Below are 27618 nucleotides of genomic sequence, written 5' to 3' on the forward strand. Positions count from 1 at the left end.
GGGAAACAAACTAAAGGGATGCAGGAACAAAGCAACTAGAGTGCTCTTGTCAACAAGTCTTTGAATGCAGCAGTGCATTTGATAAAGTTGACGTCAATAAAGTGACCTGAAAAATGACACATGGGATCCTTGGCTGCATCATCCTAAGGCAAGCAAGTTATAACGTATCTCCATAAAAAAATGACTCAGCTGCAGATGGGGAACTGCATCCAATACTGATCGCTGTGTTGGAGGAAGTATTGGGAGTCTTTGGAGCAAATATAGAAAATATTCAATATAAAGTTTATTTGGATAAGGCACCGATATTAGAGGGAAAGGCTGAATAATTTGGAATTCCTTTCCCTAGAGGGGATAAAAGAGATGAGGTGTAGTAGCTGTGTGATTATTTTAGGGAGGTCTAGATTGAGTAGACAGACTGAAATTGTTCTCATTGGAGGAAGGGTTAAAAACCACAATAAAGAAACTAACCCACTTGGGAAAGGAACAAAAGATAATATGAAGAAAATTATTCGCAGGTGGTTAGTATTACAAATGCATCATTTTCACAATTTTGAAGGATGATTCATTTGTGCTTTTTAAAAAGGAGTTGGATCAGCACTTGGAAGAAAATAATCATGCAGAGCTACAGAGGTAGGATACGGAAGAGATGGTATGGATGTAGAGATGGTATGGATACAGAGATGGTATAGATGGAGAAATGGTATAGATACGGAGATGGTATATGTGAGAGATGGTATAGATATAGAGATATTATGGCTTTGGAAGGCTTAGTGTCCTCCTTCTTTGCTGATACTAGTCTATAATTCTTAATGTCACTTTGTGCCAATTCCTGCACAAGTTAGAGAATTCGAATTTGAATTTTAATTTAGCACTTGAAACACTTTTCCGAACCAGCAACAACCCAACATGAGTATCTTTCAATCATCTGAAAAGATGCTTATTCGAGCTGCACTAAAGCGGGGGGAGAACGTTATGTTCATCTGACAGTTACATCCTAAATTGGAAAACTGTAAGCATTTGTCTCGATTCCAAATGCCACCAAAACATTTCTTTGACGTTTGTTTCCTTGATCTATAGATTCTACTGATCTGCTTCATTGCCTAAACAATATACCACCATTTGCAAGTCATTATGGCAAGCTCAAGTTAAAAGATAATTCAAGACCAGCTGCACTGAACACTTAATACCCTCTATGCTGAGATATTTCACTGACATTTCAGTAAATTATTATCATCTTGTTATTAATATTATTATTATATAATTAATATTATAATCCTTCCATATGAAATTCAGAGCACTCACTTGCCAATATCATGCCTTTGGGGCTAACTCTCTCTAGAATCTATGGCCAACTTTTGCACCAAAGGACCCACATGAATAAGGAAGTTAAATCTCAAGGTGAAGAAGACTGCAAATTCTCCTACTGTCAATTAGCACCAGCTACTTTACAACATTCTGAACTCAACAACATCAGCTTTCTTTTTCGATAAATATTAGCAATTAGCAAAGTGATTAGTATGGTCAATTATAAAAATTGCTGGTGAACGCCGCAGGCCAGGCAGCATCTATAGGAAGAGGTACCGTCGACGTTTCGGGCCGAGATCCACGAAGGGTCTTGGCCTGAAACGTCGGCGGTACCTCTTCCTATAGATGCTGCCTGGCCTGCTGCGTTCCCCAGCAACTTTTGTGTGTGTTGTTTGAAATTCCAGCATCTGCAGATTTCCTCGTGTTTATGGTCAATATGTTCGTTTTACCTCTACTACAATCAGAAACTGAAAAGATGTCAGTGCACTGAAGCAGTAGCTTCACTTGTGGATATCTGAACCCAGGTTAGACTTGAATGATTATTGACAGGCTCAGACTGACTCAAATTTAAGTGTGCTATTTGCATACAATTTTCAGAGGCATATTATTAATTTTACAAATTCTTTTTATGTTTGATGCTTTGCGGGCTGTATTGGTGCTGGAAGCTGGGCAACATTTGCGGGCTGCCCCCAGCACATATTCAGACTGTGTTGGTCTTTAACACAAACAACGCATTTCCCTGTATATTTCGATGTACATGTGACAAATAAAGCAAATTTTTTTTCTCTTAGCTATGAATGCTGCATATTACTAGTTGCTCTTGTCATGACTTGGTGTGTTAAACATCATAAGGATGACAAATAAGCTGCAGAGTAGATGCCTCATAACTTTCATATCTTCTTGTTTGATCATTTCAGCATCTTCCTGGTTGACCTGTGCTTTTTATCTTCTTCAGTGCATGGGCAATCATAATGTGAAGCATTTTCAATGATAAGGAAGTCATCACAGGGATTTGTGAATACATTAGGGATCTGCTTTAGCTACTTTTCTCCCATCAACTTTGAGCTTACTGATCCATATCATTTCCAGGATGGCACTACTCGATTTTGAAATTGTTTAACATACAAATGCTTTCACAGTCTCACAGCTTTCTTTCTCTGTAGCTCCCCTGCAGTCTATCTGTAACCTTGTGAGATTCAGTGCTCCTCAATGCTGCCCTTTTCCACATGCAATATCTATTCTGAATTAACAGCTATCTGATGGGAGGTGTTCTTCACTCAGCTGTCAGGAAAGTGATGGCAGTGTCAATAATAATGTTGTTATGCACCACTTACACACCAACAACCTATTCATTGATACTATACTTGGCTCTCATCCTGACCACACCAATAACCTATTCATTGATACTATACTTGGCTCTCATTCTGCTGCAGACCAACAGATCTCATCAGTTTTCCTGTAATACTTTTTCAGCTGTTTCTTGACATATTGAACACAAATGGAACATTTCAGTACTACAATGTTACTGTCAGTGAGGCTTGTATTTACTAGAGAGCTTTTACATATCAGACCAACATCTGAGCTGTGCCACAGTTTATTTTGCATATTTAATTGTTCATGTTGCTGGTCTACAATGACTGAAATGTTATTGTCACGGATACAGGTACATAGTGCACAGAAGGGACTAAATTCAGGAGGCCTACAATCAGGAGGAGAAATTGAGACGATGATTAAGTAGTCATAGTCATACATTATTGATCCCGAGGGAAACTGGTTGTCGTTACAGTTGCACCAACCAAGAATAGAGTATAAATAAAGCAATATAAAGCCATAAATAATTAAATAGTAATATGTAAATGCCAGGAAATAAGTCCAGGACCAGCCTATTGGCTCAGGGTGTCTGACCCTCCAAGGGAGGAGTTGTAAAGTTTGATGGCCACAGGCAGGAATGACTTCCTATGACGCTCAGTGTTACATCTCGGTGGAATGAGTCTCTGGCTGAATGTACTCCTGTGCCCACCCAGTACATTATGTAGTGGATGGCAGACATTGTCCAAGATGGCATGCAACTTGGACAGCGTCCTCTTTTCAGACACCACCGTGAGAGAGTCCAGTTCCGTCCCTACAACATCACTGGCCTTATGAATGAGTTTGTTGATTCTGTTGGTGAATCCTTTCAGTGTCCTGCAGGTAACCTTGCAACTTTGTGATGCTCACTCTGGATAAAGAACACAGTGCCCATCCAGTCACGTCCATGCACCCCATAGAGAGCAGCACAGTGGCACTACAATTCGTGTGGTGCCTGCACAGTTCAAAATGAATCCCAGCCTCCAATGTTGTCTGTGCAGACTTTTCGCTTTCCCTCTAAGACCATGTGGAGTGCTCCTGTTAGGATATCCCAAAGATGTGCTGGTTGGTAGGTTAATTGATTATTGAGAAAGAAATCTCTGTGTAGGCGACGGGAAAACTGGTCGAAGCTGGAAATGCTCTGAGAGCCAGGCCAGACTTTATGGGCTAAAAGGCCTCCAACTCTGTCATAAGAAATAGCAAATCTCCAAGTAATAAAGGACTCCTTTAAACAGTAAAGATGTGGGTATGTCCTTCCTGATATCAAACATCTGATTTAGTTGCACTTGTTGAACACAGAATCAGGTGCAATTCACCATTGCACATTTACTGTCATAATAATCAGCTTATGCTGCTTATGTCCAGTGTGTGATAGAATCTAGTGCCTTTCCAAAAGGGTATTTGGCATGGCTATAAATGTCTAGGTCGGCACTGGATGTCAAAATTGGAAGCACTTCTAGATAGATACTTGTCTTACGTCAGATTTTCCAATTACAGCAAAAAGATACATTTGACGTGACAAGATTTGTGCAGACTACCACTGTCTCAACATGTTCTACAGGGACTTTAGCAGTTCTTTGCTTCTCCCATTATCTTTGCCCAAGACTGAAGCAATTGGTTCTTGGACCATATTTCAAGGAGATAGCTTTCATTAATGAAGATTAATACTCAAAATTTGTCTTCCCTTCAAATCTAGAAGGCCTTAGATGGAAAGAATTAAGGGTATTGCCCAGAATGATGCCGACTGAAAGGCTGCACATTGATCTCCTTACTACCTGCTACAGAAAAAGTCATCAAAAGGGTCCTTCTCCATTGCCTCCACCTAGTGGCCAAAGAGCTGCTTCCCAAATTGCAGTGTAGATCATGTTCATCAAGAAGCACAGTGAACATATCGAAATAGACGCCATCTACATACCCCTAAGGGTCAAAGAAATGTGAGCCAATAGAATTCAAAGGTCAACTGAAGTGGTAGCCTCACAGGACTGAGGCAAGTGAATGGTGGGAGGGATGGAGTTATATAAACATGAGCACTCCCAGAAATAAACACCAATTGCACACTGAGGATGTTACCTTGACTGGTGATGAAACGTCTGTAAGGTAATTGTCAAGCTCGCCGCAAAATCAAACGCTTCAAACTGAGTTTGCAATATAAACCACTATCCTAAACAGTGAACATGATCTTCACTGCACAGCAACTCCAATTAAAACAAAGGCAGCAGCATCAACCAGTATTCAGGTACTTTTTTGTGACCTTACCAAAACATGTGGAAAAAGACTGTGGGGAATCCTTCCCAACTTTGGACTTCGTAAGCCTTCTCAAATTTGGATACCAACAGAAATTCATCGCCATTCTACAGAGCGACATGACACCGCGCAAAGTGTGACCCAATCACAGTGAAGTTGTTTCATAACTTTTCTCTTTGCTGTAATATTCTACATTGATACAATGGAATCCCTTAGCTCACCTATCCAAAATAAATGTGTGCAAATTCTAGCTGCTCATTTAGACAGTGTGTAACCCTCCTGCCTTCTGCTAAAACCAGCAGAACTAGTTTGTATATAAATAACACAAGGCCCTTCTTCCACTAAAGTAAGTACTCAGTCAGCTGTCAAGAGTATTGTGACAAGGAATGACTTAGACATTAATTACAATCCTTTTTGCCACTTTGGGGTGCATGCAATTTTAGTCATACTATACTAAAAAAAAGATAATCTGAAATAATGAATTTCACTGGCACAGTCCATTGTTTTTATACAATAACACAGGAAATTTCAGCCATCAGCAGAAAATGCTGGAACTGGTCAGCAAGTACAGAAATACCATAAGCAGGGAAAGGGGTGGGGTGAGGTGAAATAAGAACAAAAGAGATGGATGGAATGATTAAGTAACAAAGATGACACTGATGCAGGCACAATGAGCTGGTAATTGTAGAAACGAAAAGGAGCGAGTGTAGGTGATGCAACTGGCAACAGCATTATGACGGATAGGCCCCTGAAAAATGTTTAAAAAAACGGTGAGTCCTGAGCTACACCCACAAAATGCTGAAGGAACTCAGCAGGTCAGGCACCATCTACAGAAATAAGTGTCAATGTTTCGGGCTGAGACCCTACTTCAGGACTGAAATGTTAGGGGAAGAGGCCAGAATAAAAAGTCCTGAGCTACTTGACTGAGAGGTGAGGGGCTGCTTCTCAGGCTTCCAGCAACAGAGTAACTGGGAAACTGGTAGCAAATTAAGAGGGGAAGTGCTCAGTTCAGGGTTACACTTTGCAGACTAACATAATATTCAGGAGAATTTGTGTGGCAGTACAGTACAGCAGTTTCTGCCTCCTTTATATCTGAGATAAAATCATTATAATACTGAAAGAATCATATAAAAGTAGTCAGAACACATCACTATTTCAAAGTTTAATTAATTGCTGCAGTGGCTTCATAATTTATAATTTCCTCACTTGGCTGACTGAGCCTGGAAGGAGAGCTATCAAAGGAAGCTAGAAGAGAAAGAGATGAGTTAATTTGGATGAAGGGATCAGGCTTTACAACATCTGAAATATTAACATCTGCTTTAATCATTGCTCTGCCAACTTCGTCCAGATGTTGAACAACCTATCAAAACAAATACCATGTATAGAACCAATTTCCTTATTTAAGGATTTAAGTCAATCTTACCATGAAGCGTGGCCAAGGGAAATGAACTGTCAAATTGCTCAAACCCATTAATACTTTAAGGACAAGCGCATATTTTTTAAGACTTCTGGAACTATTAACTTAATAAAGGATTAGCACAATTTTCATTACATGACTCACATAGGAATATTAACCTTTACATTTCAACAATAACCAGCCCTGCAGAGTCTGGACAAGGCTTCCAACTGGTCCCATCGATTGCTAAATATTTTTTGTCCAATGCCCAATCAGAAAATCAATTGGCACAATCAAACCTTATATTACATGTTAATAATAGAAACGAGAGAAAAAATATCAAATTATTTTATTTGGAATAGAATTTGACTGCATGGCATTGTATACTACCCTAATTACACAATGTCATCCAATAGCAAAAGTATATTGACAAAACTTAAAATCTGTTGAACATTGATTTAGAGCAGGGGTTCCAAACCTGCATTTTATGGACCCCCCATTGAATGGTAGGGGTCCATGGCATAAAAAAGGCTGGGAACCCCTGATTTAGAGGATGGAAGGTTTTGTCTTTGAATCAATCAAGACTAGGGTCATATATTTCTGGCTTGTCAATGAAAAACAGAAAATATCTCTCATCTATAGTTTTCAAATTAATCTTTATTCATTGAGAGAGATGAGAATTAGTTTGTACAATCCCTTGCTCATTTTTTTTGTAACCATTGATTAAAGGTTGGCTCAGAACCAAAGGAAAAGTCCTGCTTGCAAAGATCAACTCTTGTCATTGATGAATATATTCAAATAGGGGCCAATGATCTGGAGAACTTTCAAATGGTATCAGGTGAGAACAGAAAACTCTAATGTTCGTGCTAACAGTTTTGAGCTCTGCTGAAACTCTGCAAGGAGCTTTCAGAGAGCAACGTCTCCTGAATCACCTGGCCATTTTTACCCATAACAAATGGGGAATATTTGTTTTGAACCTAATTATGGTTATGAAATACAGAACATAATTAGATTATAATAGACCATCTGACATGGTGGTTAAGGTGACTATGTAATACAGCAGACACAATATTTTACATTCCACCTTTTCACCATTGTGATTTCAATAGTCACTTCATATTCAAGTGCATAAAAATTTGAAGAGCTTTCAATGAGAAATATTTCACAATTAAATTTGGAGATTTCCTGTGATCCATGTCAAAAAGAAATCATGGGAAATGGGGAGGAGGCAGAAATATTTTTTGAGGACTTCCTTTCTATGTTACAAATTTTTTGCAATCAATTTATCTCCAGATGCACTCCGGTAGACTATTCTCCATGGCTCAAAACCCACATCTGATGCCCATACCCTTCTTCTCACTGGTCAGACAAACATTCCTTAATCTGGCCAACAATATCACATTAATTGGAAACATCTTACCAGATACATTTTGAATGTTAATGAATGACGTATAGCTAAGATCCCTAAGATCTAAAGTAAGATGTGTACATTGCACAGAATCCTTTGCAACAATACCATCATTGCAGTATTAAAATTTAAAAGGTATGCTATCCTCAGCAGCCAATATCTTTTACCTACAGTACACAGATGTACTGTTGCCATCAGGCATCTGGCTTTTAGAGGATTTCATTTGGAACTGCATAATAGGCTGGTCCAAAAATTAGATCACATCGATCCAGGGTATATTTAGATACAAGTTTAGCTTGGTGGAAGGAGTCAGAAGGCTGTAGCAGAGTTCTATTCCAGATTGGAGGCCTGTGACTGGTGATGTACATAAGGATTAGTGCTGGTGTTTGCCATATATAATAATGATTTGGTTGAGAATGCAGGTGACAAAGGTAAGTAAATTTCTGGATGACACCAAAATTGATGGCATAGAAAACAGTGAAGACAGTTCTCTAAGGTTAAAACAGGATTGAGATCAACGGGAAAAGTGAGGAAAGGAAAAGCAGATGGAACTTACTGGGATACAGGGAAAGGAGCAGCAGATGGAACTTACTGGGATACGGGGAAAGGAAAAGCAGATGGAACTTACTGGGATACGGGGAAAGGAAAAGCAGATGGAACTTACTGGGATACGGGGAAAGGAAAAGCAGACGGAACTTTGTTGAGACAAGTGTGAAATGATATATTTTTGGAAGTTAAACTAGGGTAGATGTAAATAGTGAATGATAGGGCCCTGGAGAGTGTTATGAAACTGAAGGATCTAGGGATAGAAATACTGTACATAGTTCCCTCAAAGTGGCAACACAGGTAGACAAGGCAGTGAAGAGGTGTATGGCATGCTTAACTTGATGGGTCGAGACACTGAGTACAAGGGTTGGGTCAGTATGTAACAGCTGTATAAGCTGTTGGTCAGACTACACCTGGAATATGTGTGCATTTCTGGGAAGCACACTACAGAAAGGACGTGATTATGCTAGAGGGGGAGCAGGAAAAGATCCACATGAATTCACTAGGGCTGGAGGGATTAAATTATAAAGTGAGACTGGAAAGACCGGGATTGTTTTCCTGGAACAAATAAGACTGAGGGGTAACAACAGAAGTTTCTAGTATTAATAGGTGATCATTTTTTTTATCTCCTAGGGCATGGGAGTCTAAAATTAGAGAGGTATCAGGTCAGGAGGAAAAGATTTAAAGGGGACATGAGAAGCAAGTTTTCACACAGAAGGTATTGGGTGTGTACAACAAGCTGCCAGAGGAAGTGGTAAAGACAGATACAAGTACAATGTTTAAAAGACATTTGGACAGGTACGAGGATATAATACAAGTTCAGGTAGGCACATTGGTTGGCATTTACAAGTTGGATTGAAGTGCCTGTTTCCATGCTGTTTAGATCCAGATAAATTGAGTATTTGATTTAAGGTAATTCTAACACATTCTGTCAGCTTTACTCTTCCTTGAAGTCCAGACTCATCTTAAGCAGAGACACCATTTCATTGAAAGCAGAATTTCTGTTTGAACTATTTGTTTGATTTACAGTACCGTGCAAAAGCCTTAGGCACATATAAATAGCTAAGATGCCTAAGACTTTTGCATAGTGCAAATTACATTGCATGTCTGAGTGATGATAAACGTGATTCTGATATAGCTCTCTGTTGTGGATTTAGAGTGGGATGGGGGCAGGGAGAGGAGAATCATGGTTGGGAAAAGGGGAAGGGAGAGGGGAGGGAGTGGGAAGCACCAGAGGGACATTCTGTAATGATCAGTCAACCAATTGTTTGGAATTAAGTTACCTTGCCTGGTGTCTCAGAGTTGGGAGTGTCTGCACCCACACCAATCCCCACCCCTGGAATTTCTTCTCTGCCACCTGTTGCACCCCCCCACCACCCACCCACCGAGGTGCCTCACCCTCCTAATTCCCAACATTCTTTGCTCCCACCAGATTTACAAACTCACTTTCTGCAGCATGTTGACAAATGCAGTACTGTACAAAAATCCTAGCTATGTATATGTGCCTAGAACTTTTGCACAGATCTGTCTGGTAAACGTTATTTATTGCAGATTGTCCGGAAATTGGATGTCACCGCATAGAAACAACCACTTAGTCCAATGGGTCTGAATCGATACTAATGCTCCACATAAGTTGCCTACCCTACTTCCTCTTAGCACACCATGATAAAAAAGTATAAACCTTCCTTATGGTATAAAAATGGTTGGATAAGGAACTAGGTAAATCAATGTAAAAAGATTCATTTAAAAATGCTTAATCATTAATGTAATACAAGGAATTATTTTATGATTTATTTTATTCAGAAATCAAATTATTTGACCAGTAGCTTTCCCCACAAGCCAAGAAAGCCACTTCCATTAATTCTAGTAAATTGCCCTCCAAAGAATTCAAAGGTTGCTTATCCCCCCAAAATAGAATGTAATAATAATTAGCTGCATTTGTTCTAAAACCCAAACAAACATACTGATGTCACTGCAAGGTAACAGCTCCCTTTGTTGTATTCATCTGAATCCCTCCAGACTTGCTTTGAGTAACTACTTGAAAGCTCTTCTGTGGAGGCAACAAAACTTATATGTTGGCCACGGCGGGGGCGGGGCGGGGGTGGGGCGCGGTGCTCAGCCAGATAAAGAAGACATTTAAGTTACAGAAAGTAGATCCAAATCAGAAAGATAAGAGTCACCATCACTTAAATGTGGTTGTAATCTGTAAACTGGGATATAAAATAGTGAAAATTGTAATTCATAAAATGCATATCTGTCAGTATATTTCTTTCAGTTGCACACTAAACTACTGGTGAACAGCTGGTAATTTTTACTAACAAGGAACTACCTGAAACAGGAATTTACAGAGCATATACAACATTTCTATTCAGTCCCAGCTACCACATAGGTTCTGGTTCTGCTCAATTCCACACTGAAACATTTTTTAAAATACAGAGAGTAGCAGATTCCATGCTAAAATTCTTAGAGGGCTAAGCACTACATAAACAGCGTTGTCCCGAGAAAAATTACTAATATTGACGATGTTGCATTCACTGATCACCTTTAAAGAATGTCAACCTTGGGCTTTCCTGGAGGTTTCAAACAGAGAGAAAGAGATGATTGACACAATTATGGCCAGCTACATCTAAGAATCAGCAGATAAAACTTTTTTTAAATTTCAACACCAATTTAAATACAACCCCTAAAAAAAGAATATTGGTAACAAAATGTACTCAATGTGAACAAAACATACTAGGGTAAGTGTTTACCTGTCTAAATTAAATTTTGCTATCTCATGAACTGAGGTTGCCTATTAAGGAGCTTCTGCTGTTTCCATGATCAGATTTATTTTACCTGCAGTGCTAGAGGTTTCCATCTCATATTCTTCAGCAAAGCAGGTGCAGAGGTGAGCATGCTCTGAGGTCGTTTCTTTAAGGTTAAGATAACCCCACTGGGATCCTCTCGAAGTGCATTTACCAGGTTTTTCAACTGCCAACCTACCTAGAAACCAACAGTAAGAACAAAAATGATTTCAATAAAACTACTGTCAAAGTTAAAAACAAAAATATAGGGTTATTTTAGATTAAACTGAAAATCACAAGGACAAAATAACAAGAACAGCACACATTTTTAATACGTCAATACTGTATCACTTATCTTACATAGATGAACTGCAAAATGTTTTAATGAGCTCCTGAACATATTTACAATGTCAAAGAATGGCCGATTTTACTAACCCTCTGATTGTCCATCCAAAGTAAGTATTGTTATTATGGGGAAACCCTACACTTTAAAGGTGCATCTTGTGGATGATACCAAGCTAAACATATGATTTCTGCAAGCTAAATACTAAACGTTATTTTGAGATAAACACATTATTTTTAAATACATTATACCACCTCTCTGTGCTTTCCAAATGTTATTAGTAGGACAGGAATGCTTTGCTGTCTCATGTGCCAAAAAGGTAGTATATCAGACACATCACTTTTCTATAATCAGAAAAGTCAAGATTATTTTGTAACTGCACTGGATTTGTATCTCCTTCCTCCTAAGTATGAAGACAGTGATCATCTTCATTGGTTCCCTTGGGTAGGAGGAACATAACAGCATTGATGTAAGCCTACAACTGTTCCAAATGGATCTCTAGATTGATCGGGTAATTTTCTTATTCTGAGGAATGAAGATTTCTACCTTTAAGAAGTTGATCTAGCTAGTGAACAATGTTTACTCATGAATGGATAGTTGCTATTGTGCAGCAAGTTATCCTGAATTTCAGTGATATCAACAGTCTAGGTTAAATGTTACAGACGGTAAGAAGCCAGAATAAGAAGGTAGGAGAGGAGAGAGAAGAGGAATCCTATCAGATTCCTTCTTCTCTAGCCCTTTACCTTTTCCACCCACCTGGCTTCACCTAGCACATTCCAGCTTGTCCTCCTTCACCTCCCCCACCTTCTTATTCTGGTATCTTCCCCCTTCCTTTCCACTCCCGATGATGAGTCGCAGCCCAAAAGGTCGACAGTTTACTCTTTTCCATAGATGCTACCTGGCCTTCTGAGCTCCTCCAGCGTTTTGTGTGTGTTGCCCCCGAAATTCATCCCTGGTCAGTAAAACTGAAGGTACAGCGTGATCAGATCAGAACACTGTGTCCTGTTTCTAAAACTCACTTCATTAAAAGTCATTGCTAAATCATAATAGACACCAAGAAGCTGCAACCATACAAGAAAAGGCACAGGGGTACAACCCTGAGATGGTGTCATCACTGTCAAAGTGTAGTTCAGTACTTCCATCATTTCTAACTCTGCTCCCACAACATTCCCCATATCCCCACAGTGCTTCTTTCAGTATGTCTACAACTCCTTTCAAAACATTATTGCTGACTCTGTATATAACTCTTCTTTAACCTCAAAATATTTACCTAATGATACCTTCGTGCTGTTCCTTCTGGCTATCCCTTGGCAGTTAACACCATCACCCCCTCAATTCTAATCAGTAAACTCCAAGACCTGGGCCTCAATACCCCCTTGTGCAATTGGATCCTGGATTTCCTCACTTGTAGACTCCAGTCAGTTTGGATTGGCAAAAACATCTTCCACACAATCTCCATCCGCACAGGATCACCACAAGGATGTGTACTTAGCCCAAGGCTCTACTCACTTTACACCTATAACTGTGTGGCTATGTACAGCTCCAACACCATATACAGGTTTGCTGATGACACCACTGGTGTGGGCCATATCAAAGGGGGTGATGAATCAGCATACAAGAGAGAGACTGAAAATTCGGCTGAGTGGTGTCATAACAACAACCTCTCACTCAATATCAATAAGACCAAGGAACTGATTGTAGACTTCAGAAGAGGGAAACCAGAGCTCCAGTAATCATCAGATGACCAGAGGTGGAGAGGGTCAACAACTTTAAATTCCTGGTGTCACTATCTCAGAGGACCTGTCCTGAACCTATCATATAAATGTAATTGCAGAGAAAGCACGACAGCACCTCCATTCCCTCAGGAGTCTGCAGAGGTTCGACATGTGATCGAAAACCTTGGCAAACTTCTATAGATGTGTGGTGGAAAGTGTGCTGACTGGCTGCATTATGGCCTGGTATGGGAACACCAATGCCTTTGAGTGGAAAATCCTACAAAAGATAGTGGATTCAGCCCAGTACATCACAGGTAAAACCCTCCCAACCACTGAGCACACCTACATGAAATGTTGTCATAGAAAAGCAGCATCCGTCATCAAAGATCCTCACCACCCAGGCCATGCTCTTTTCTTGCTGCTGCCATCAGGTAGAAGGTACAGGAGCCTCAGGACTCGAACCACCAGGTTCAAGAACAATTACTACTTCTCAACCATCAGTTCTTGAACAAAAGGGGACAGCTATACTCCTTTAAGGCATCTGTTATATTGTTATTTCATGCTCGTTATTTATTGCTATTTATTTATATCTGCAGTTTGTTTACAGTTAACAGTTCCCGATGTTTACAGTTACTGTTCCATAGATTTGCTAAGTACGCCTGCAGAAAAAGCATCTCAGGGTTGTATATGGTGACGTGTAAGCACTCTGATAATAAATTTTGAACTTTGAACTATTTAACCTATAACCAACACTTAAGCCTCTACAAGACCAATATCTATCCAAATCAAAGGTATCACTGTACTAACAAAATCATAATAAAGTGCATTATTATTTCTCTATTGACTATTTACTGTATATAAAAATTAGCCTTGTAATTTAGCTTATTCAAAATAAAATTTTCCCTCGATCCACCTCAAAATGTGGTTCTTGTAGACATGGGCAAAGGGGAGAGCCAAAGTATCCTCTAGACTTACTTTCCTTCCTTTTGCCCCGCCTACAAGAAACACTGCAGTCTAGAGGCATATTAGTTCCTTAAATAAACTAATTCTTTGTATTTTAACAAATTCCAGCAGACGTAAACTTTGGCCAGAAGGAGGGAAAGTGTTTCTCTTTGCTTTGCAACTATGCTACTTCCTTTCCAGAGATCCCAAGGCCTTTATCATCCCTCAAGTAATCTACAATTTCTTCTGAGGCAGTTTCCCAAAGTAGAGGATAACTTGCTTTCATTCTAGTTCTGCGAATCCTGAGGTGACTGGTGTGTTCTGTGTGGGATCTACAGACTGTTACAAATGGAACAGCTGCTGCTTGACAGAAAAGTTGGGTGGTTGGGCCATTTGGAATGTGTCCACAGTTTGTCCACAGTATTTGTGTACTTCTTTTGTACAGATCCAGGGAACCAACTGTCCATCCTTGATGTACTTTTGCCCTTGAAAGCAGCTGCAGGCCAGGAATTCCCATACATTGGAGAAGATGTTGCAGGTCTTTCCTAATCTTGTCTGCGGTTAAGACAAGGTTATTTTCCTGTAAACTGTTTGTAACTTGAACAGTTCACTGCTAGGAAATGTGTCTATGAACTGAATTCCCACTTAGCAGAGATACCTGCAGCCTCACAGCAGCTGACAAATCCATCCTGCTGATCTCCCAAGTGTTTGCTCATATGCATGAGCTGTATGCATGGGCTGTATGCATGGGGAGGACCTGTACATTTTTGCAAGGAAGCCATAAAAATGTTCTTGAAGCATTCTACCAGTCCTGATTGAACCCAGCATAAAATACACTTTCTAGGATTTCTGCCAGGCTTACAGACAGTGTGTTCTGCCCAACAGAACTGGCTCAGTGCTGGCAATGTTGGCCTGGAAGAGAATGGCAATGCTGGTTCAACTGTATAGCCAATGAATTTGGAAGGTTTGAGGGAAGCAGCAATGGTGGGACTTCTTGGATTTGTCACATGGTAAAGATTATGTCCACTCTGCTTCTTGACTGATGGATTCCACTTGAAATTTCCAGAAAAAATTCTTTGGTTACTGGAAGGAAGTCATTGAGGAGAAACATTGCAATGGTTTTCCCAGTGGCAGACAGCAGGCAGACCTTTTTGTAGAGACTGAAAGATGATCAGGTTTCCAGTGTCTCTGAGATCCTCCATAATACTCTCCTTTACCCAGATGAGGACAATGAGAAATACCAAACAGCAGCAGTTGGCCATTGGCACTTCAATGGCCAATAATACATCTGCACCCTTTTTTCAGTCCTTCAGCATAGAGTCTGTCTGCACTAGAGGCCTTGCCGTTTTTTTAACTGTTGAATGCCATTTTTTAAAATATCTTTCGAGACTGTGATAATCCTAAGACTGTTGAGGATAATGTTTGCTGGGGTGAATTCAAGAACACTTATCAAAGATAGAATCCTGTGTGAGGAGACGTCTTAAGTTCTTCTTTCAATGGAAGCCAATTGTTCACATTTCCTAATAAGCTATCCCTCTTCTTACAGGATGTTGAGTCCTCAGGTGTTTGAGATATGGATGGACTTGACATATATTGAAGAATGCCACACATGTTGGAGCTGTCACCTGGATCCCCTGCACATTTTCCACCTACCATATGCTCGTTAAATCAAGAGTTTGCTTTGTTGGACCTCCTCATTCAGACTCCTGTGGAGCTTCATCTTATTTTGAGATCTGAAGGTGTCCCCAGTCCACATTGTTTTTATAACTGATTAACTTATCTTCTCAACTCAGTTGGCATCTTCCGCTTGAGAAGCAAGAAGTCTTTTCAGGAGTGTCAATTATGATGGGCATCAGGACAATCCAGCCATCACAGGCATGCTATTGGTTGGGGATAGCTGGATTCTGTTATTTCTAAAAAGCTTTCTCTGTGGGGTCCTTGAGGTATGTGACGTTGGCTTTTCAGTTACTGGTGTTGTTCTGTCATCAGTTGATCAAGGTGACAGGATGGGGTGGTGGTCAACCAGCAGTCATTTGCACCGGGCTGTGGATGTCTGTGTGAGTGCTTGGATGGCGGTGTTATCTAACTGATGTTAGTGCCTTGCTAACAGGATGATGAACAGCGTTAATAATGACAAAACAAGGTGAAGATTCCATTAGAATTAGTTTTTCCTTCTCTGTCCTTGCCAATCTGATCTTCACAAAAAAACTGTTGTTTGAGACTGTACTGAATTTGTAGGGGAGGATCAATTCCTCTTCTATTGGTTGTCAGATCACACAGATCAAACTGGAGAAGTAATCTGGTGACTATAGTGTACTGGTTGCATAATAGAGAGAGCTGAATTGTCATGAGTTATTATTAATACCAGTGAGAAAACAACGCTGAGACGCCAGAAGTGAGTCATTGTTGATGGGAAGACTAACTCAAAAGAAGCTTGGCTTTCTCATTAGGATTGCATTTCCAGAACCATGTGTACCAGCCAGTCTGTTATTTAAAGTGACATTCTGACCATTTCATCTCACTTTGGGCAATGATATTAATATCAAAGGTGACACTTTCCTGCAATCACTTGCTGCAAGAATATAGCACAATAGCCACTGCAGTAACATCAACATCACTTAACTCCCTTGATCAAAATAAAACATCCAACTGCTGAGAAAATTGGAACAGCAGTGCGTCATTCAGTGGCACAGAGAATGAGAATTGAAGATAGGAGAGTAACTAATACCAGAATCCTGACATAAACCATCTCTCACTCCACAGATGTTGCTTCATCTGCTGAGTATTTTCAGCATTTTCTCTTCTGATTATAGAACCATCAAGCTTCACACACATCTAATGACCGAAATGAAAAGAAACTCATTTGCTTGTCACAATGAACAAAATACAGAGGATGCAGTGCTTTGCAGGAATGTGAAAAATCTCACCATTTAGGAACAGCGTGTGTGTGCCTTACTTTGTCATTATGGCTGCCATGCACGGCCAGAAACCTGCATGTTTATGCACGCGGGAGACTTTCAGGAGAGAATGACATTGTTACTCAGCTCTCTGAGTCCAACGGGTAAGGAATAATCCCCAATGTAAGCAGTGCGCAGGAATCTGCACATGCTTGAGCTATTACCTTCAGGAAAGGAGGATGGGGTAGAAAGTCTAAAGAAAGTTGCAGAGCAAAATAGTTACATTTCAAACTTGATCTCACAATCACCATATGATAGGTTTTTTTTTAAATAGGATGATTATTACTGGCTTCCATTTTTTTGCAGTTTGTTTTCATGATGTTAAAGAAAGGAAGAACTTCATCTTACAACAATTTTGCAACATTTTCCAAGTATATTTTCAATGGAAAATTATTTTTGGATTGTGTTAGGTTGTTGCATTGTTAGAGAATGGTTGCCAAGTTGAACAAGCGACATTGGTCAGGAAAGAACTAATTTACACTGGATGAAAGGTTGGAAAACAAGGGAGTGCAGATGCAGGAAATCTAGAACAATACAGACAAAGCTGAAGGAACTCCGCAGTTCGGTCAGTGTCTATGGAGGGAATAAAGAGTCAACATTTTGGGTTGAGACCCATCGTCAGGATAGGAAGGAAAAATGGGAGATAAGTAGTGTAAAAAGGCAGGGAGAAAGGGGTAGAGCAAAAGCTGGTAAGTGGTAGGTGGATCCAGGAGAGGGTGATGATAGACAGTTAAAGGGGGTGGGGGGGAGACTGGAAAAATTATAAGTCAGGAGGTGATAGGTAGAAGTCAAAGTAAGCAAAAGAAACTTTGCAACAAAGCACTTCCTCAATACTGCAATAACATGTCCATGAGAACACAAGACATAAGAGCACAATTAGGCCATTTGGCCTATTGAGTCTGCTCCACCATTCCATCATGGCTGATTTACTATTCCTCTCAACCCCATTCTCTTACTTTCTCTCCATAACCGTTGATGCCCTGAATAAACAAGAACCTACCAAGCTCTGCTTTAAATATAATGAATGACTTGGCCTCCTCAGTCATCTGTGGCAATGAATTCTACAGAGTCACTACATTCTGGTTAAAGAAATTCCTCCTCATCTCTGTTCTAAATGGGCATCCCTCTAGTCTGAGTTCCTCTGGTCCTAGACCCCCACTATAGGAAATATCCTCCCTACACCTACTCTATGCAGACCTTTCAATATTTGGTAGGTTCAATGAGATTGCCCTCACTCTTCTAAACTCTGGCAAGTACAGGCCCAGAGTTATCAAACACTCATGTGTTAACCCTTTCTTTCCCAGAATCATTTTCATGAACCTCCTCTGGACCCGCCCCAATGCTAGCACATTTTCTTCTTAGATAAGGGCCCTGAAGCTGCTCACGATACTGCAAGAGCGGTCTAACCAGTGCCTTATAAAGCTTCATCATTATATCCATGCTTTTATATTCTAGTTCTTGAATGAATGGTAATATTGCATTTGCCTTCCTTACTACTTACCCAACCAGCAGCTCAATGCTCAAAAGCATGCAGACGTGGGCAAGAGGTTCATTTGTTGTTCAGACCTAACATCAGAAGGGTGATCTAAATGACTGGAACCACTGAGACTGCTGATGTTCACACACAATATTCTCTGGAGAGCTTACAGAGAATGATGCGAAAAACAAAAGAAAAATCCAGTTCTGTGCGCGAAAATGCTTTGTCAATAAGAGGTTAGAGGATAATGGCCAGACTAGTTCAAGCTGACAGGAAGGTGACAGTAACTTAATTGACCACATGTTAGAAGAATGGTGTGCAGACCAGCATCTCTGAACGCACAACACATTGAACTTTGATGTGGATTGGCTACAACAGCAGAAGTCCACAAACATACTCTCAGTGGCCACTTTATTAGGTATAGGAGGTTCCTAATAAAATGGCCACTGAGTGCATAACTAAGATCAGTTTTTTTGACAACTTTCAGGAATGCTGAATTTGATAAATATAAGTATATATTTGTTAACTTTCCCACAGCTGACACATTAGGATTAAAGAGATGTGATCAACTCAGGTCTCCAGACTCCTTTATTTTGAAGCAAGATTACACTGAAACCATCAGATTTCAAGTGGGATGTGGCTTGCCATTGGGATATCAGTGCGTGTCCAAATATAGTTGGTTCTGTGTGAGAAAAATAACGTGGAAATGATTGATGTATTTTCACAAGGTACGGGTCTCAAACATAGAACGGTCACTAGAAAACAGACTCTTGGAAAGAGGTGTAATAGTTTAAATTATAAGTGATTGATATACCCCACATCGAAATCAGCCAGTTTGCTTCTGTAATTATACTAGCTGGAAGGATATGGAAGCAATGAAATCTAAGTAAACAGAGTTTAGATTTATTGTTGAAGGTTCAAAAGAATACTTACCTGGTGATCATTATCCATGGAATGGATGGAATTAAAAAGTTGCATAATTGGGATTGCATGCCAGCTGCAGCTGCAGCCTGTTGTTGTACCTGAACCTGTATTTGTATTTTAAATACATTGCACCCTCCAACGCAGCTTTTCGTAATCTTTCGGACAGTATGTTTGCTTTTGCCACATTACTGTGACATTCGTCCTGGGTGGATACTTGTACGCTTAGATTTTTAACCTCAAATCTTATTTCACTCAAATTAGAGAGCTGGAGTCTCACAAAAATTATATTTATTGCAGCAGTCTAACCCTGGTTATTGGTGGGATTGCAAGCATATGAGAAAAATTGTAGTCATATCGTCACTTAATCTTGGGTACTGCACTCCCGTGGAGTAATTTCACATTCATCAAACAGATGGAAAGTCAGTAAATCCAAAACTAAAGATATGGGCCTGAAAAAGGGTTCACTCACAGATGAGCTCAATTCTTTTTATGCTCGTTTTGACCGACAAAAGATGGAGGAACATTCACAAACTCTAACAGACCCTGATGACCCTCTGATTTCAGTCTCTGAGGCCAACATGAGGGCATCCTTCAGGAGAGTGAACTCACGGAAGGCAGACGGGGTAACCAGCCGAGTACTGAAGACCTGTGCTATACAATTGCCTGGAGTGTTCATAATAGCTTTAACCTCTAGCTTCAGCAGTCTGAGGTACCCACCTACTCCAAGCAGGCCTTGGTTATATGGGTGCCCAAGAAGAACATGGTAACCTGCCTCAATGACTATTGTGCAGTAGCATTTACATTTACTGTGATGAAGTACTTTGACAAGTTGCTGATGAAGCACATCAGCTCCTGCCTAAGGAACAAATTGAATCCACTCTAACTTGTCTGCTGTCACAACAGGTCAACAGCAGTTGCCATTTTGTTGGCTCTTCACCAGACCCTGGAACACCTGCACAGTTAAGATGAAGAGATCAGAATGCTATTCATTGACTACAGCTCTGCATTCAACACCATCATCCCCTGATAGCTCCAAGACCAAGACATCAATAACTCCCTGTGCAACTGGATCTTTGGTTTCCTCACGTGCAGACCCCAGTCATTTGGGATTGGCCACAACATTTCCTCCACAACCAGTATCAGCACAGACTGTGTGTTTAGCCCTCTACTCTATTAGCTTTTTACTGATGACTGTGAGGCTAAGTACACTTCCAATGCCATATTGAACTTTGCTGATGACGCCATTGTTATGGGCTGAATCAAAGGTGGTGGTTGATCAGTACATAGGAGGGAGATTAAAAACCTGGCTCAATGGTGCTACAACAACTACTTCTCAGGGTCAGCAAAATCAAAGAGCTGATTATTGACTTTAGGAGGAGGAAACCAGAGGTCCATAATCCATTCCTCATCAGGGGATCAGAGATGGAGAGGGTCAGCAACTTTAAATTACTTAGCGTTATCATTTCAGAAGATCTGCCCTGGGTTCATCATGTACCTGCCAAAGAAGCAAGGTAGCATTTGGCATGTCTTCTAAAATTTTGACAAACTTCTATAGATGCGTGGGGGAGAGTACACTGACTGGCTGTATCATGGCCTGCTATGGGAATACCAATACCCTTGAATGAAAAAACCTACAAAGAGTAGTGGATATGGCCCAGTCCATCACAGGTAAAGCTCTCCCCACCAATGAGCACATTTACATGGAGCACTGTCACAGGAAAGTAACATCCATCATCAAGGACCCCACCATCCAGGCCACGCTCTCTTCTCACTGCTGCCATCAGGAAGGTGGTACAGGAGCTTCAAGTCCCACATCACCAGGTTCAGGAACAGTTACTACCCCTCAGCCACAAGGCTCTTGAACCAGATGGGATAATTTCACTCACTCCAATACCGAACTGCATACAAAATCTATGGACTCATTCTTAATGACTCTTCAACTTGTGTTCTCATTATTTATTGCTTAATTATTTATTATTACTATCATTATTATAATTTTGTTTTGTATTTGCACAGTTTGTTGTCTTTTGCACACTGGTTGTTTGCTCATTTTTTGTGTGCAGTTTTTTCATTGATTCTACTTTTTTGTATCTACTGTGAATGCCCACAAGAAAAGGAATCTCAGGGTAGTATAATGTGACGTATATGTATGTTGATAATAAATTTCATTTGAACTTTGAATCGATGCTTTATGTCACAAGAACTACCAAACTGCAACAGCATGAAGTGATTTACTCTTCCAATTTATCAATAAACAGAAGTCATAAGTATAGCCATATTATTGCAAAGATGCAGAGTTCAATCCAGAAAAGTGTGAATTTATTCACTTTGGAAGGTCGAATTTGAACCCAGAATACAGAGTTCATGACAGAATTCTTAGCACTGTGGAGGAACAGAGAGATCCTGGGGTCCACGTCCCTAGATCCTTCAAAATTCTCATGCAAGTTGATAGGGTGGTTAAGAAGGCATATGGTGTATTGGCCTTCATCAGTCTGAGGATTGAGTTCAAGAGCCATGAGGTGATGCTATCGCTGTATAAAACCCTGGTAAGTCATACTTGGAACATTGTATTCAGTTTTGGTTGCCTCATTATAAGAAGGATGTGGAAGCTTCAGCGAGGGTACAGAGGAGAGTCTGCCTGGATTGGAGAAAGTGTTTTATGAAGATAGGTTGAGTAAACTAGGGTTTTTAGCTTTGGAGAGCAGGAAGCTAAGAGGTGACTTGATAGAGCTGGACAAAATAATAAAAGGCATAGATTGAGTGGATAGCCTGAGAGTTTTTCCCAGGGCAGAAACAAGAGGACATAATTTTTAGGTGATTAGCGGAAAGAATAGGGGGATACCAAAGGTAATCTCTTTACACAGAGTATAGGTGAGTGGAAAATGCTGCCAGAGGTGGTGGTAGAGGCAGATACATTAGGGAGATTGAAGAGACTCTTAGATCGCCATATGGATGACAGAAAATGGAGGGCTACGTGGGAGGAAAGGGTTGGATTGGTCTTAACGTAGATTAAAAGATCGGCACAACATTGTGGGCCAAAGAGCCTGTACTATTCTATAATATTCTATGTTCTATGCAGATAGTAGTATTAGCCAGATGCTAGGGATCTCCCTGTCTTCTTTCCTTCAGCAATCCCTTAGAATCAAGGATGAGTTTGTTGATATTAAGATGGCTATGAAGCCGATATGGGAATCACAAGCTCATCCACAGAACAGATAGAAGATAACTTATCCATCCAGTGAATTTGGAGGAGTTTGGTGAAACAGCATTGATGAAATCTTTCCTTTCCATGGTACTCCAGATCTGAGAATCATCTAGATCACCACTCCCTAGTGGACCATGAGTTCTTCTCTACATGTGGTACTTATATCATCAAATCATCTTTTTGTTTCCTGACCAAAGGCTGTGCTGCAATTAATGGTGATAGTTGTCTCATTGTGTACCTTTGCTATTGAAAGGCAGTAGGACGTATTGAAGGCAAGTGGATAGGGGAACTTAGTCTTGCAGACTGAGGCCCATACTCCTGTGAGCTTCCATGAACTGTTCAACTTATGACATTTCAGTATCAAAGTCAACTGAAGTTGAGTTGTCAAGCTGCTGTAAGCAGAGAATACCTGTGATTGCTCACACTCGTGGCCGAGCTTCAACACAATGCTAACTCTTTCACCGACAGTTGAGAAGCTGGGATATATCTCAGCATGCTGCTCATCTACTGTGTGGACATTACTGAAGTTCACTGGACCTAGAAGTAGGATGTCTTCATGGAAGCAAAATATATTAGTGTGTCACTGCAGTGGGATGGTGAGTGCTGATTTGGTCATTTGGGGCCTTTAACCAACCTGGCTGGTTGATATTGTGCACATCACAGAGTCATGGTTGAAATAAGATCACAGTTGGGAGCTTAACATTCAAGGTTACATGTTGTATGGAAAGGAGACGAAGATGAGCAGAGGGTATGGGGTGGCTTGAATGGCAAGAGATGAAATTGTCGTTAGAAAGAGGTGACATTGGATAATGCAGAATACTTGTGGGTAGAGTTGAGAAAGTGCAAGGGCAAAGCAGGATGTGGGGTACAAATGTCAATGGGAGATAGAAAAGGCAAGCAAAAAGGACAATGTTATGAAAGTCATGGGCTATTTCAAAAAGCAGGTGGATTTGGAAATACAAGTTGGTGCTGGATCCCAAGAGGAGGAGTTTGTATAATATCTACAAGAGAGCTTTTGGAGCAGCTTGTGGTTAAGCCTACTAAGGAAAAGACAATTCTGGATTGGGTGCTATTTAATAAACCCAATTTTTGATTAAGGAGCTTAAGGTAAAGGCACCCTTAGGAGCTAGAGATTATAATTTAATAGAATTCACATGCAGTTTGAGAGGAGAAAGATCAGATGTATCAGTATTACTGTTGAGTAAAATTAACTACAGAGGCATAAAGCAAGAGTGGCCCAAAATTGATTGGAAGGAACACTGGCAGGGATGACAGCAGAGCATCAATGGCTGGAGATTCTGGCAGAAATTAGAAAGACACAGGATCAGTTCATCGCAAAGAAGAAGATGTATTGTATAGGGCCACACAACCATGATTGACTAAGGAAGTCTTTGACAGAATAAAAGCAAAAGAGTGTATACAATATAGAAACAAACAGTGAGAAGCTAGAGGATTGGGAAGTTTTTGAAACCAACATAAGGCAATTGAAAAAATAATAACAAGAAAAATCATGAAATATAAATATAAGTTAAGTAATAATGTAAAAGAGGATCTGAAGAGTTTTTCCAGATATATGAAGAGTAAAAGGGAGATAACAGACTACTGAAAATGATACTGGCGGGACATCAACTGTCTAGACTTCAACATCCCTCTCTCCAATTCCAACTGTACTCCTTCCGAATGCTTTGCTCTCCACTCCCCCCACACCAATCCTAACCTCACCATCAAACCCGCAGATAAAGGAGGTGTTGTAGTAGTCTAGCGTATTGACCTCTACCTTGCTGAGGCCCAGTGCCAACTCTCAGACACCTCCTCTCACTCATCCCTCAAAAGGACCCTACTAAGGAATACCAGGCCATTGTCTTCCACACCATTACCCCAGCTTTATTGACTCTAGGGATCTCCCATCCACTGCCACCAACCTTATAGTTCCCACACACCCTGTTTCTACCTCCTATGCAAGATCCACAAACACGCTTGTCCAGGTAGACCCATTGTCTCAGCTTGTTCCTGTGCCACTAAACTCATATCACGTACCTCGACTCTGTTTTATCCCCCCTAGCTCAGTCCCTTCCTACCTAAATCTGTGATGATTCACACACTCTGGATCTTTTCAATGATTTCAAGATCCCTGGCCCTCATCATCTTATGTTTACTATGGATGTCCAGTCCCTATGCACTTTTACCCACCCCCACCACCCCCACCAGGAAGGCCTCAAAGCTCTCCGTTTCTTTCTGGACACCAGACCTAACCAGTTCCCCTCCATCACCACTCTCCTCTGTCTAGCAGAACTTGTCCTCGTTTTAAATTTCTCCTTTGGCTTCTCCCACTTCCTTCAAACAAAGGGTGTAGCCATGGGCACCCATATGGGTCCCAACTATGTCTGCCTGTTTGTTGGGTACGTGGAACAATCTATGTTCCAAGCTTACATTGGTGACCATCCCCCACTTTTCCTACGCTATGTTGATACAGTAACTGTATTGGTGCTGCTTCCAGCACCCAAGCTGAACTCTTCGACTTCATCCACTTTGCCTCCAACTTCCACCCTGCTCTCAAATTTACCTGGTCCATTTCTGACATCTCCCTCCTCTTTCACCATCTCATTGTCTCTATCTCTGGAGACCGCTTATCCACTGATGTCTATTATAAACCAATGGTTCTTACAGCTACTTGGGCTATACCTCTTCCCACCCTGTTACTTGTAAAAATGCCATCTTCTTCTCTCAATTCCTCTGTCTCCTCCGCATTTGCTCTCTGGATGAGGCTTTTCATTCTAGAGCGAAGGGGATGTCCTCCTTTTTCAAAGAAGGAGGCTTCCCTTCCTCCACCATCAACGTTGCCCTCAACCACATCTCTTCCATTTCATGCATGTCTGCTCTTACCTCATCCTGCCGCCACCCTACCAGGAATAGGGTTTCATTTGTCCTCACCTACCACCCCACCATCTCCACATCCTGCACATAGTTCTCTGAAACTTCCATCTCCAATTGGATCCCATCACTAGACACATCTTTCCCTCCCCCACACATTCTGCTTTCCACAGGAGCCGCTCCCTACGTGACTTCCTTGTCCATTCGTCACTTCCCACTGACCTCTCTCCTGGTATTTATCCTTGCAAGTGGAACAAGTGCTACACCTGCCCCTATACCTCCTCCCTCACTACCATTCAGGCTGTAAATAGTCCTTCCAGGTGAGGCAACACTTCACCTGTGAGTCTGTTGGGGTCATATACTGTGTCCGGTGCTCCTTGTGTGGCCTCCTGTATATCGGTGAAACCCGACATAGATTGGGAGACTGTTTCATTAAGCATCTACACTCCATCCACCAGAAAAAGCAGGATCACCCAGTGGCCACTCATTTTAATTCCACTTCCCATTCTCATTCCAATATGTCTATCCATGGCCTCATTACTGTCGTGATGAGGCCATACTTAGGTTGGACCCACACCTTATATTCCGTTTGGGTAACCTCCAACCTGATGATATGAACATCGTTTTCTTGAACTTCCAGTAATGCCCCACTCCCCCTTCATCATTTCTCATCCCCTTTTTCCTCTCTCATCTTATCTCCTTGCCCACCCATTGCCTCCCTCTGGTGCGCCTCTCCCCTTTTCTTTCTTCCATGGCCTTGTCTCTTTCACCAATCAGCTTCCCAGCTCTTACTTCATCCCCCCCCTTTCAGGTTTCACCTATCACCTTGTGTTTCTCTCTCCCCTGCCCCCACATTTTAAATCTACTCCTCTGCTTTTTCTCTCCGGTCCTGCCAAAGGGTCTCGGCCTGAAATGTCGACTGTACTCTTTTCCATAGATGGTGCCCAGTCTACTGAGTTCCTCCAGCATTTTGTGTGTTTTGCTTGAAATTCCAGCATCTGCAGATTTTCTTTTGTTTCTGACTGGAGGGAACAAAGAAATGACAGATGAACTAAGTAAGTACTTTGTGTCAGTCTTAATAGTGGAAGACACCAGCAGGTGCCAGATATTTTGAGAATGCCAGTGGCTATTACTAACGAGAAGGTGTTTGGGAATCTGAAAGATCTGAAGGTAGGTAAGTCACCTGTATCAGATGGACCATATCCTAGGGTTCTGAAGGAGGTAGCTGAAGAGATCGTGTATGCATTAGTAGTGATCTTTCAAGAATTACTAGATTCTGGAATGGTTCTGGTGGACTGGAAAATCGCAAATGTCACTCTGCTTTTTTAGAAGAGATGGAGGCAAAAGACAGAAAATCACAGGCCAATTAGCCTGACTTCAGTGGTTGGCAGGATGTTTGAGTCCATAATTAAGGATGAAGTTTCAGGGTACTTGGAGGTACATGATATCTTTAAGGGGAAATCTTGCCTGACACATCTGTTGGAATTCTTTGAGGAAATAACAGGATGGATAGATGAAGGAGAGTCCGTGGATGTTGTTTACTTGGATTTTCATAAAGCCTTTGACAAGATGCTCCATATGAGGCTGCTAAAGAAGACAAGAGCTAAAGGTATTGCAGGAAAAATATTAACATGGTCAGAAGATTAGCTGACTGGCAGGAGGCAAAAAATGGAATAAATAGGGCCTTTTTTGGTTGCCTGCTGGTGACAAGGTCAGTATTGGGTCTGTTACTTTTCATGCTTTATATCAATGATCTGGGCAACAGATTGATGGCTTTGTGGCCAAGTTTGCAGATGATACTAAGATAGGTAGAGGGGTAAGTGGTGTTGGGGAAGCAGGGAGTCTGCAGAAGGACTTGGACAGATAGGGAAAATGGGCAAAGAAGTAGCAGGTGCAATGCAGTGTAGGGCGACGTATGGTCATGCACTTTGGTAGAAGGAACAAAGGTGTAGAATATAAAAGGAAGAAGCTGTTGCTGAGACTTTATAAGGCAATGGTCAGATCACATTTGGCAAACTGTGAGCAGTTTTGGACCCCATATTTAAGAAAGAATATGCTTGCATTGGAGAGAGTTAATGAACGTGGAGCGTATGATGGTTCTGGGCCTGTACTCACTGGAGTTTAACAGAATGAGGGGGAATCTCGTTGAATTCTA

General features: G+C 41.0%; 1 protein-coding gene across 3 annotated transcripts in view; it reads right to left on the bottom strand.

Moving 5' to 3' along the window:
* The window catches only part of cnksr2a (connector enhancer of kinase suppressor of Ras 2a), a 562236-nt gene that overhangs the window by 211107 nt on the left and 323511 nt on the right, over positions 1 to 27618 (bottom strand). For all 3 annotated transcript variants that reach the window (XM_072260647.1, XM_072260646.1, XM_072260648.1), the window contains exon 9: positions 11082 to 11228. In XM_072260647.1, coding sequence (XP_072116748.1) covers positions 11082 to 11228 — 147 coding nt within the window. The remainder of the gene's footprint in view (positions 1 to 11081; positions 11229 to 27618) is intronic.

This window comes from Mobula birostris, chromosome 6 (genome assembly GCF_030028105.1).
Source record: "Mobula birostris isolate sMobBir1 chromosome 6, sMobBir1.hap1, whole genome shotgun sequence".
Taxonomy (NCBI): Eukaryota; Metazoa; Chordata; class Chondrichthyes; order Myliobatiformes; family Myliobatidae; genus Mobula; species Mobula birostris.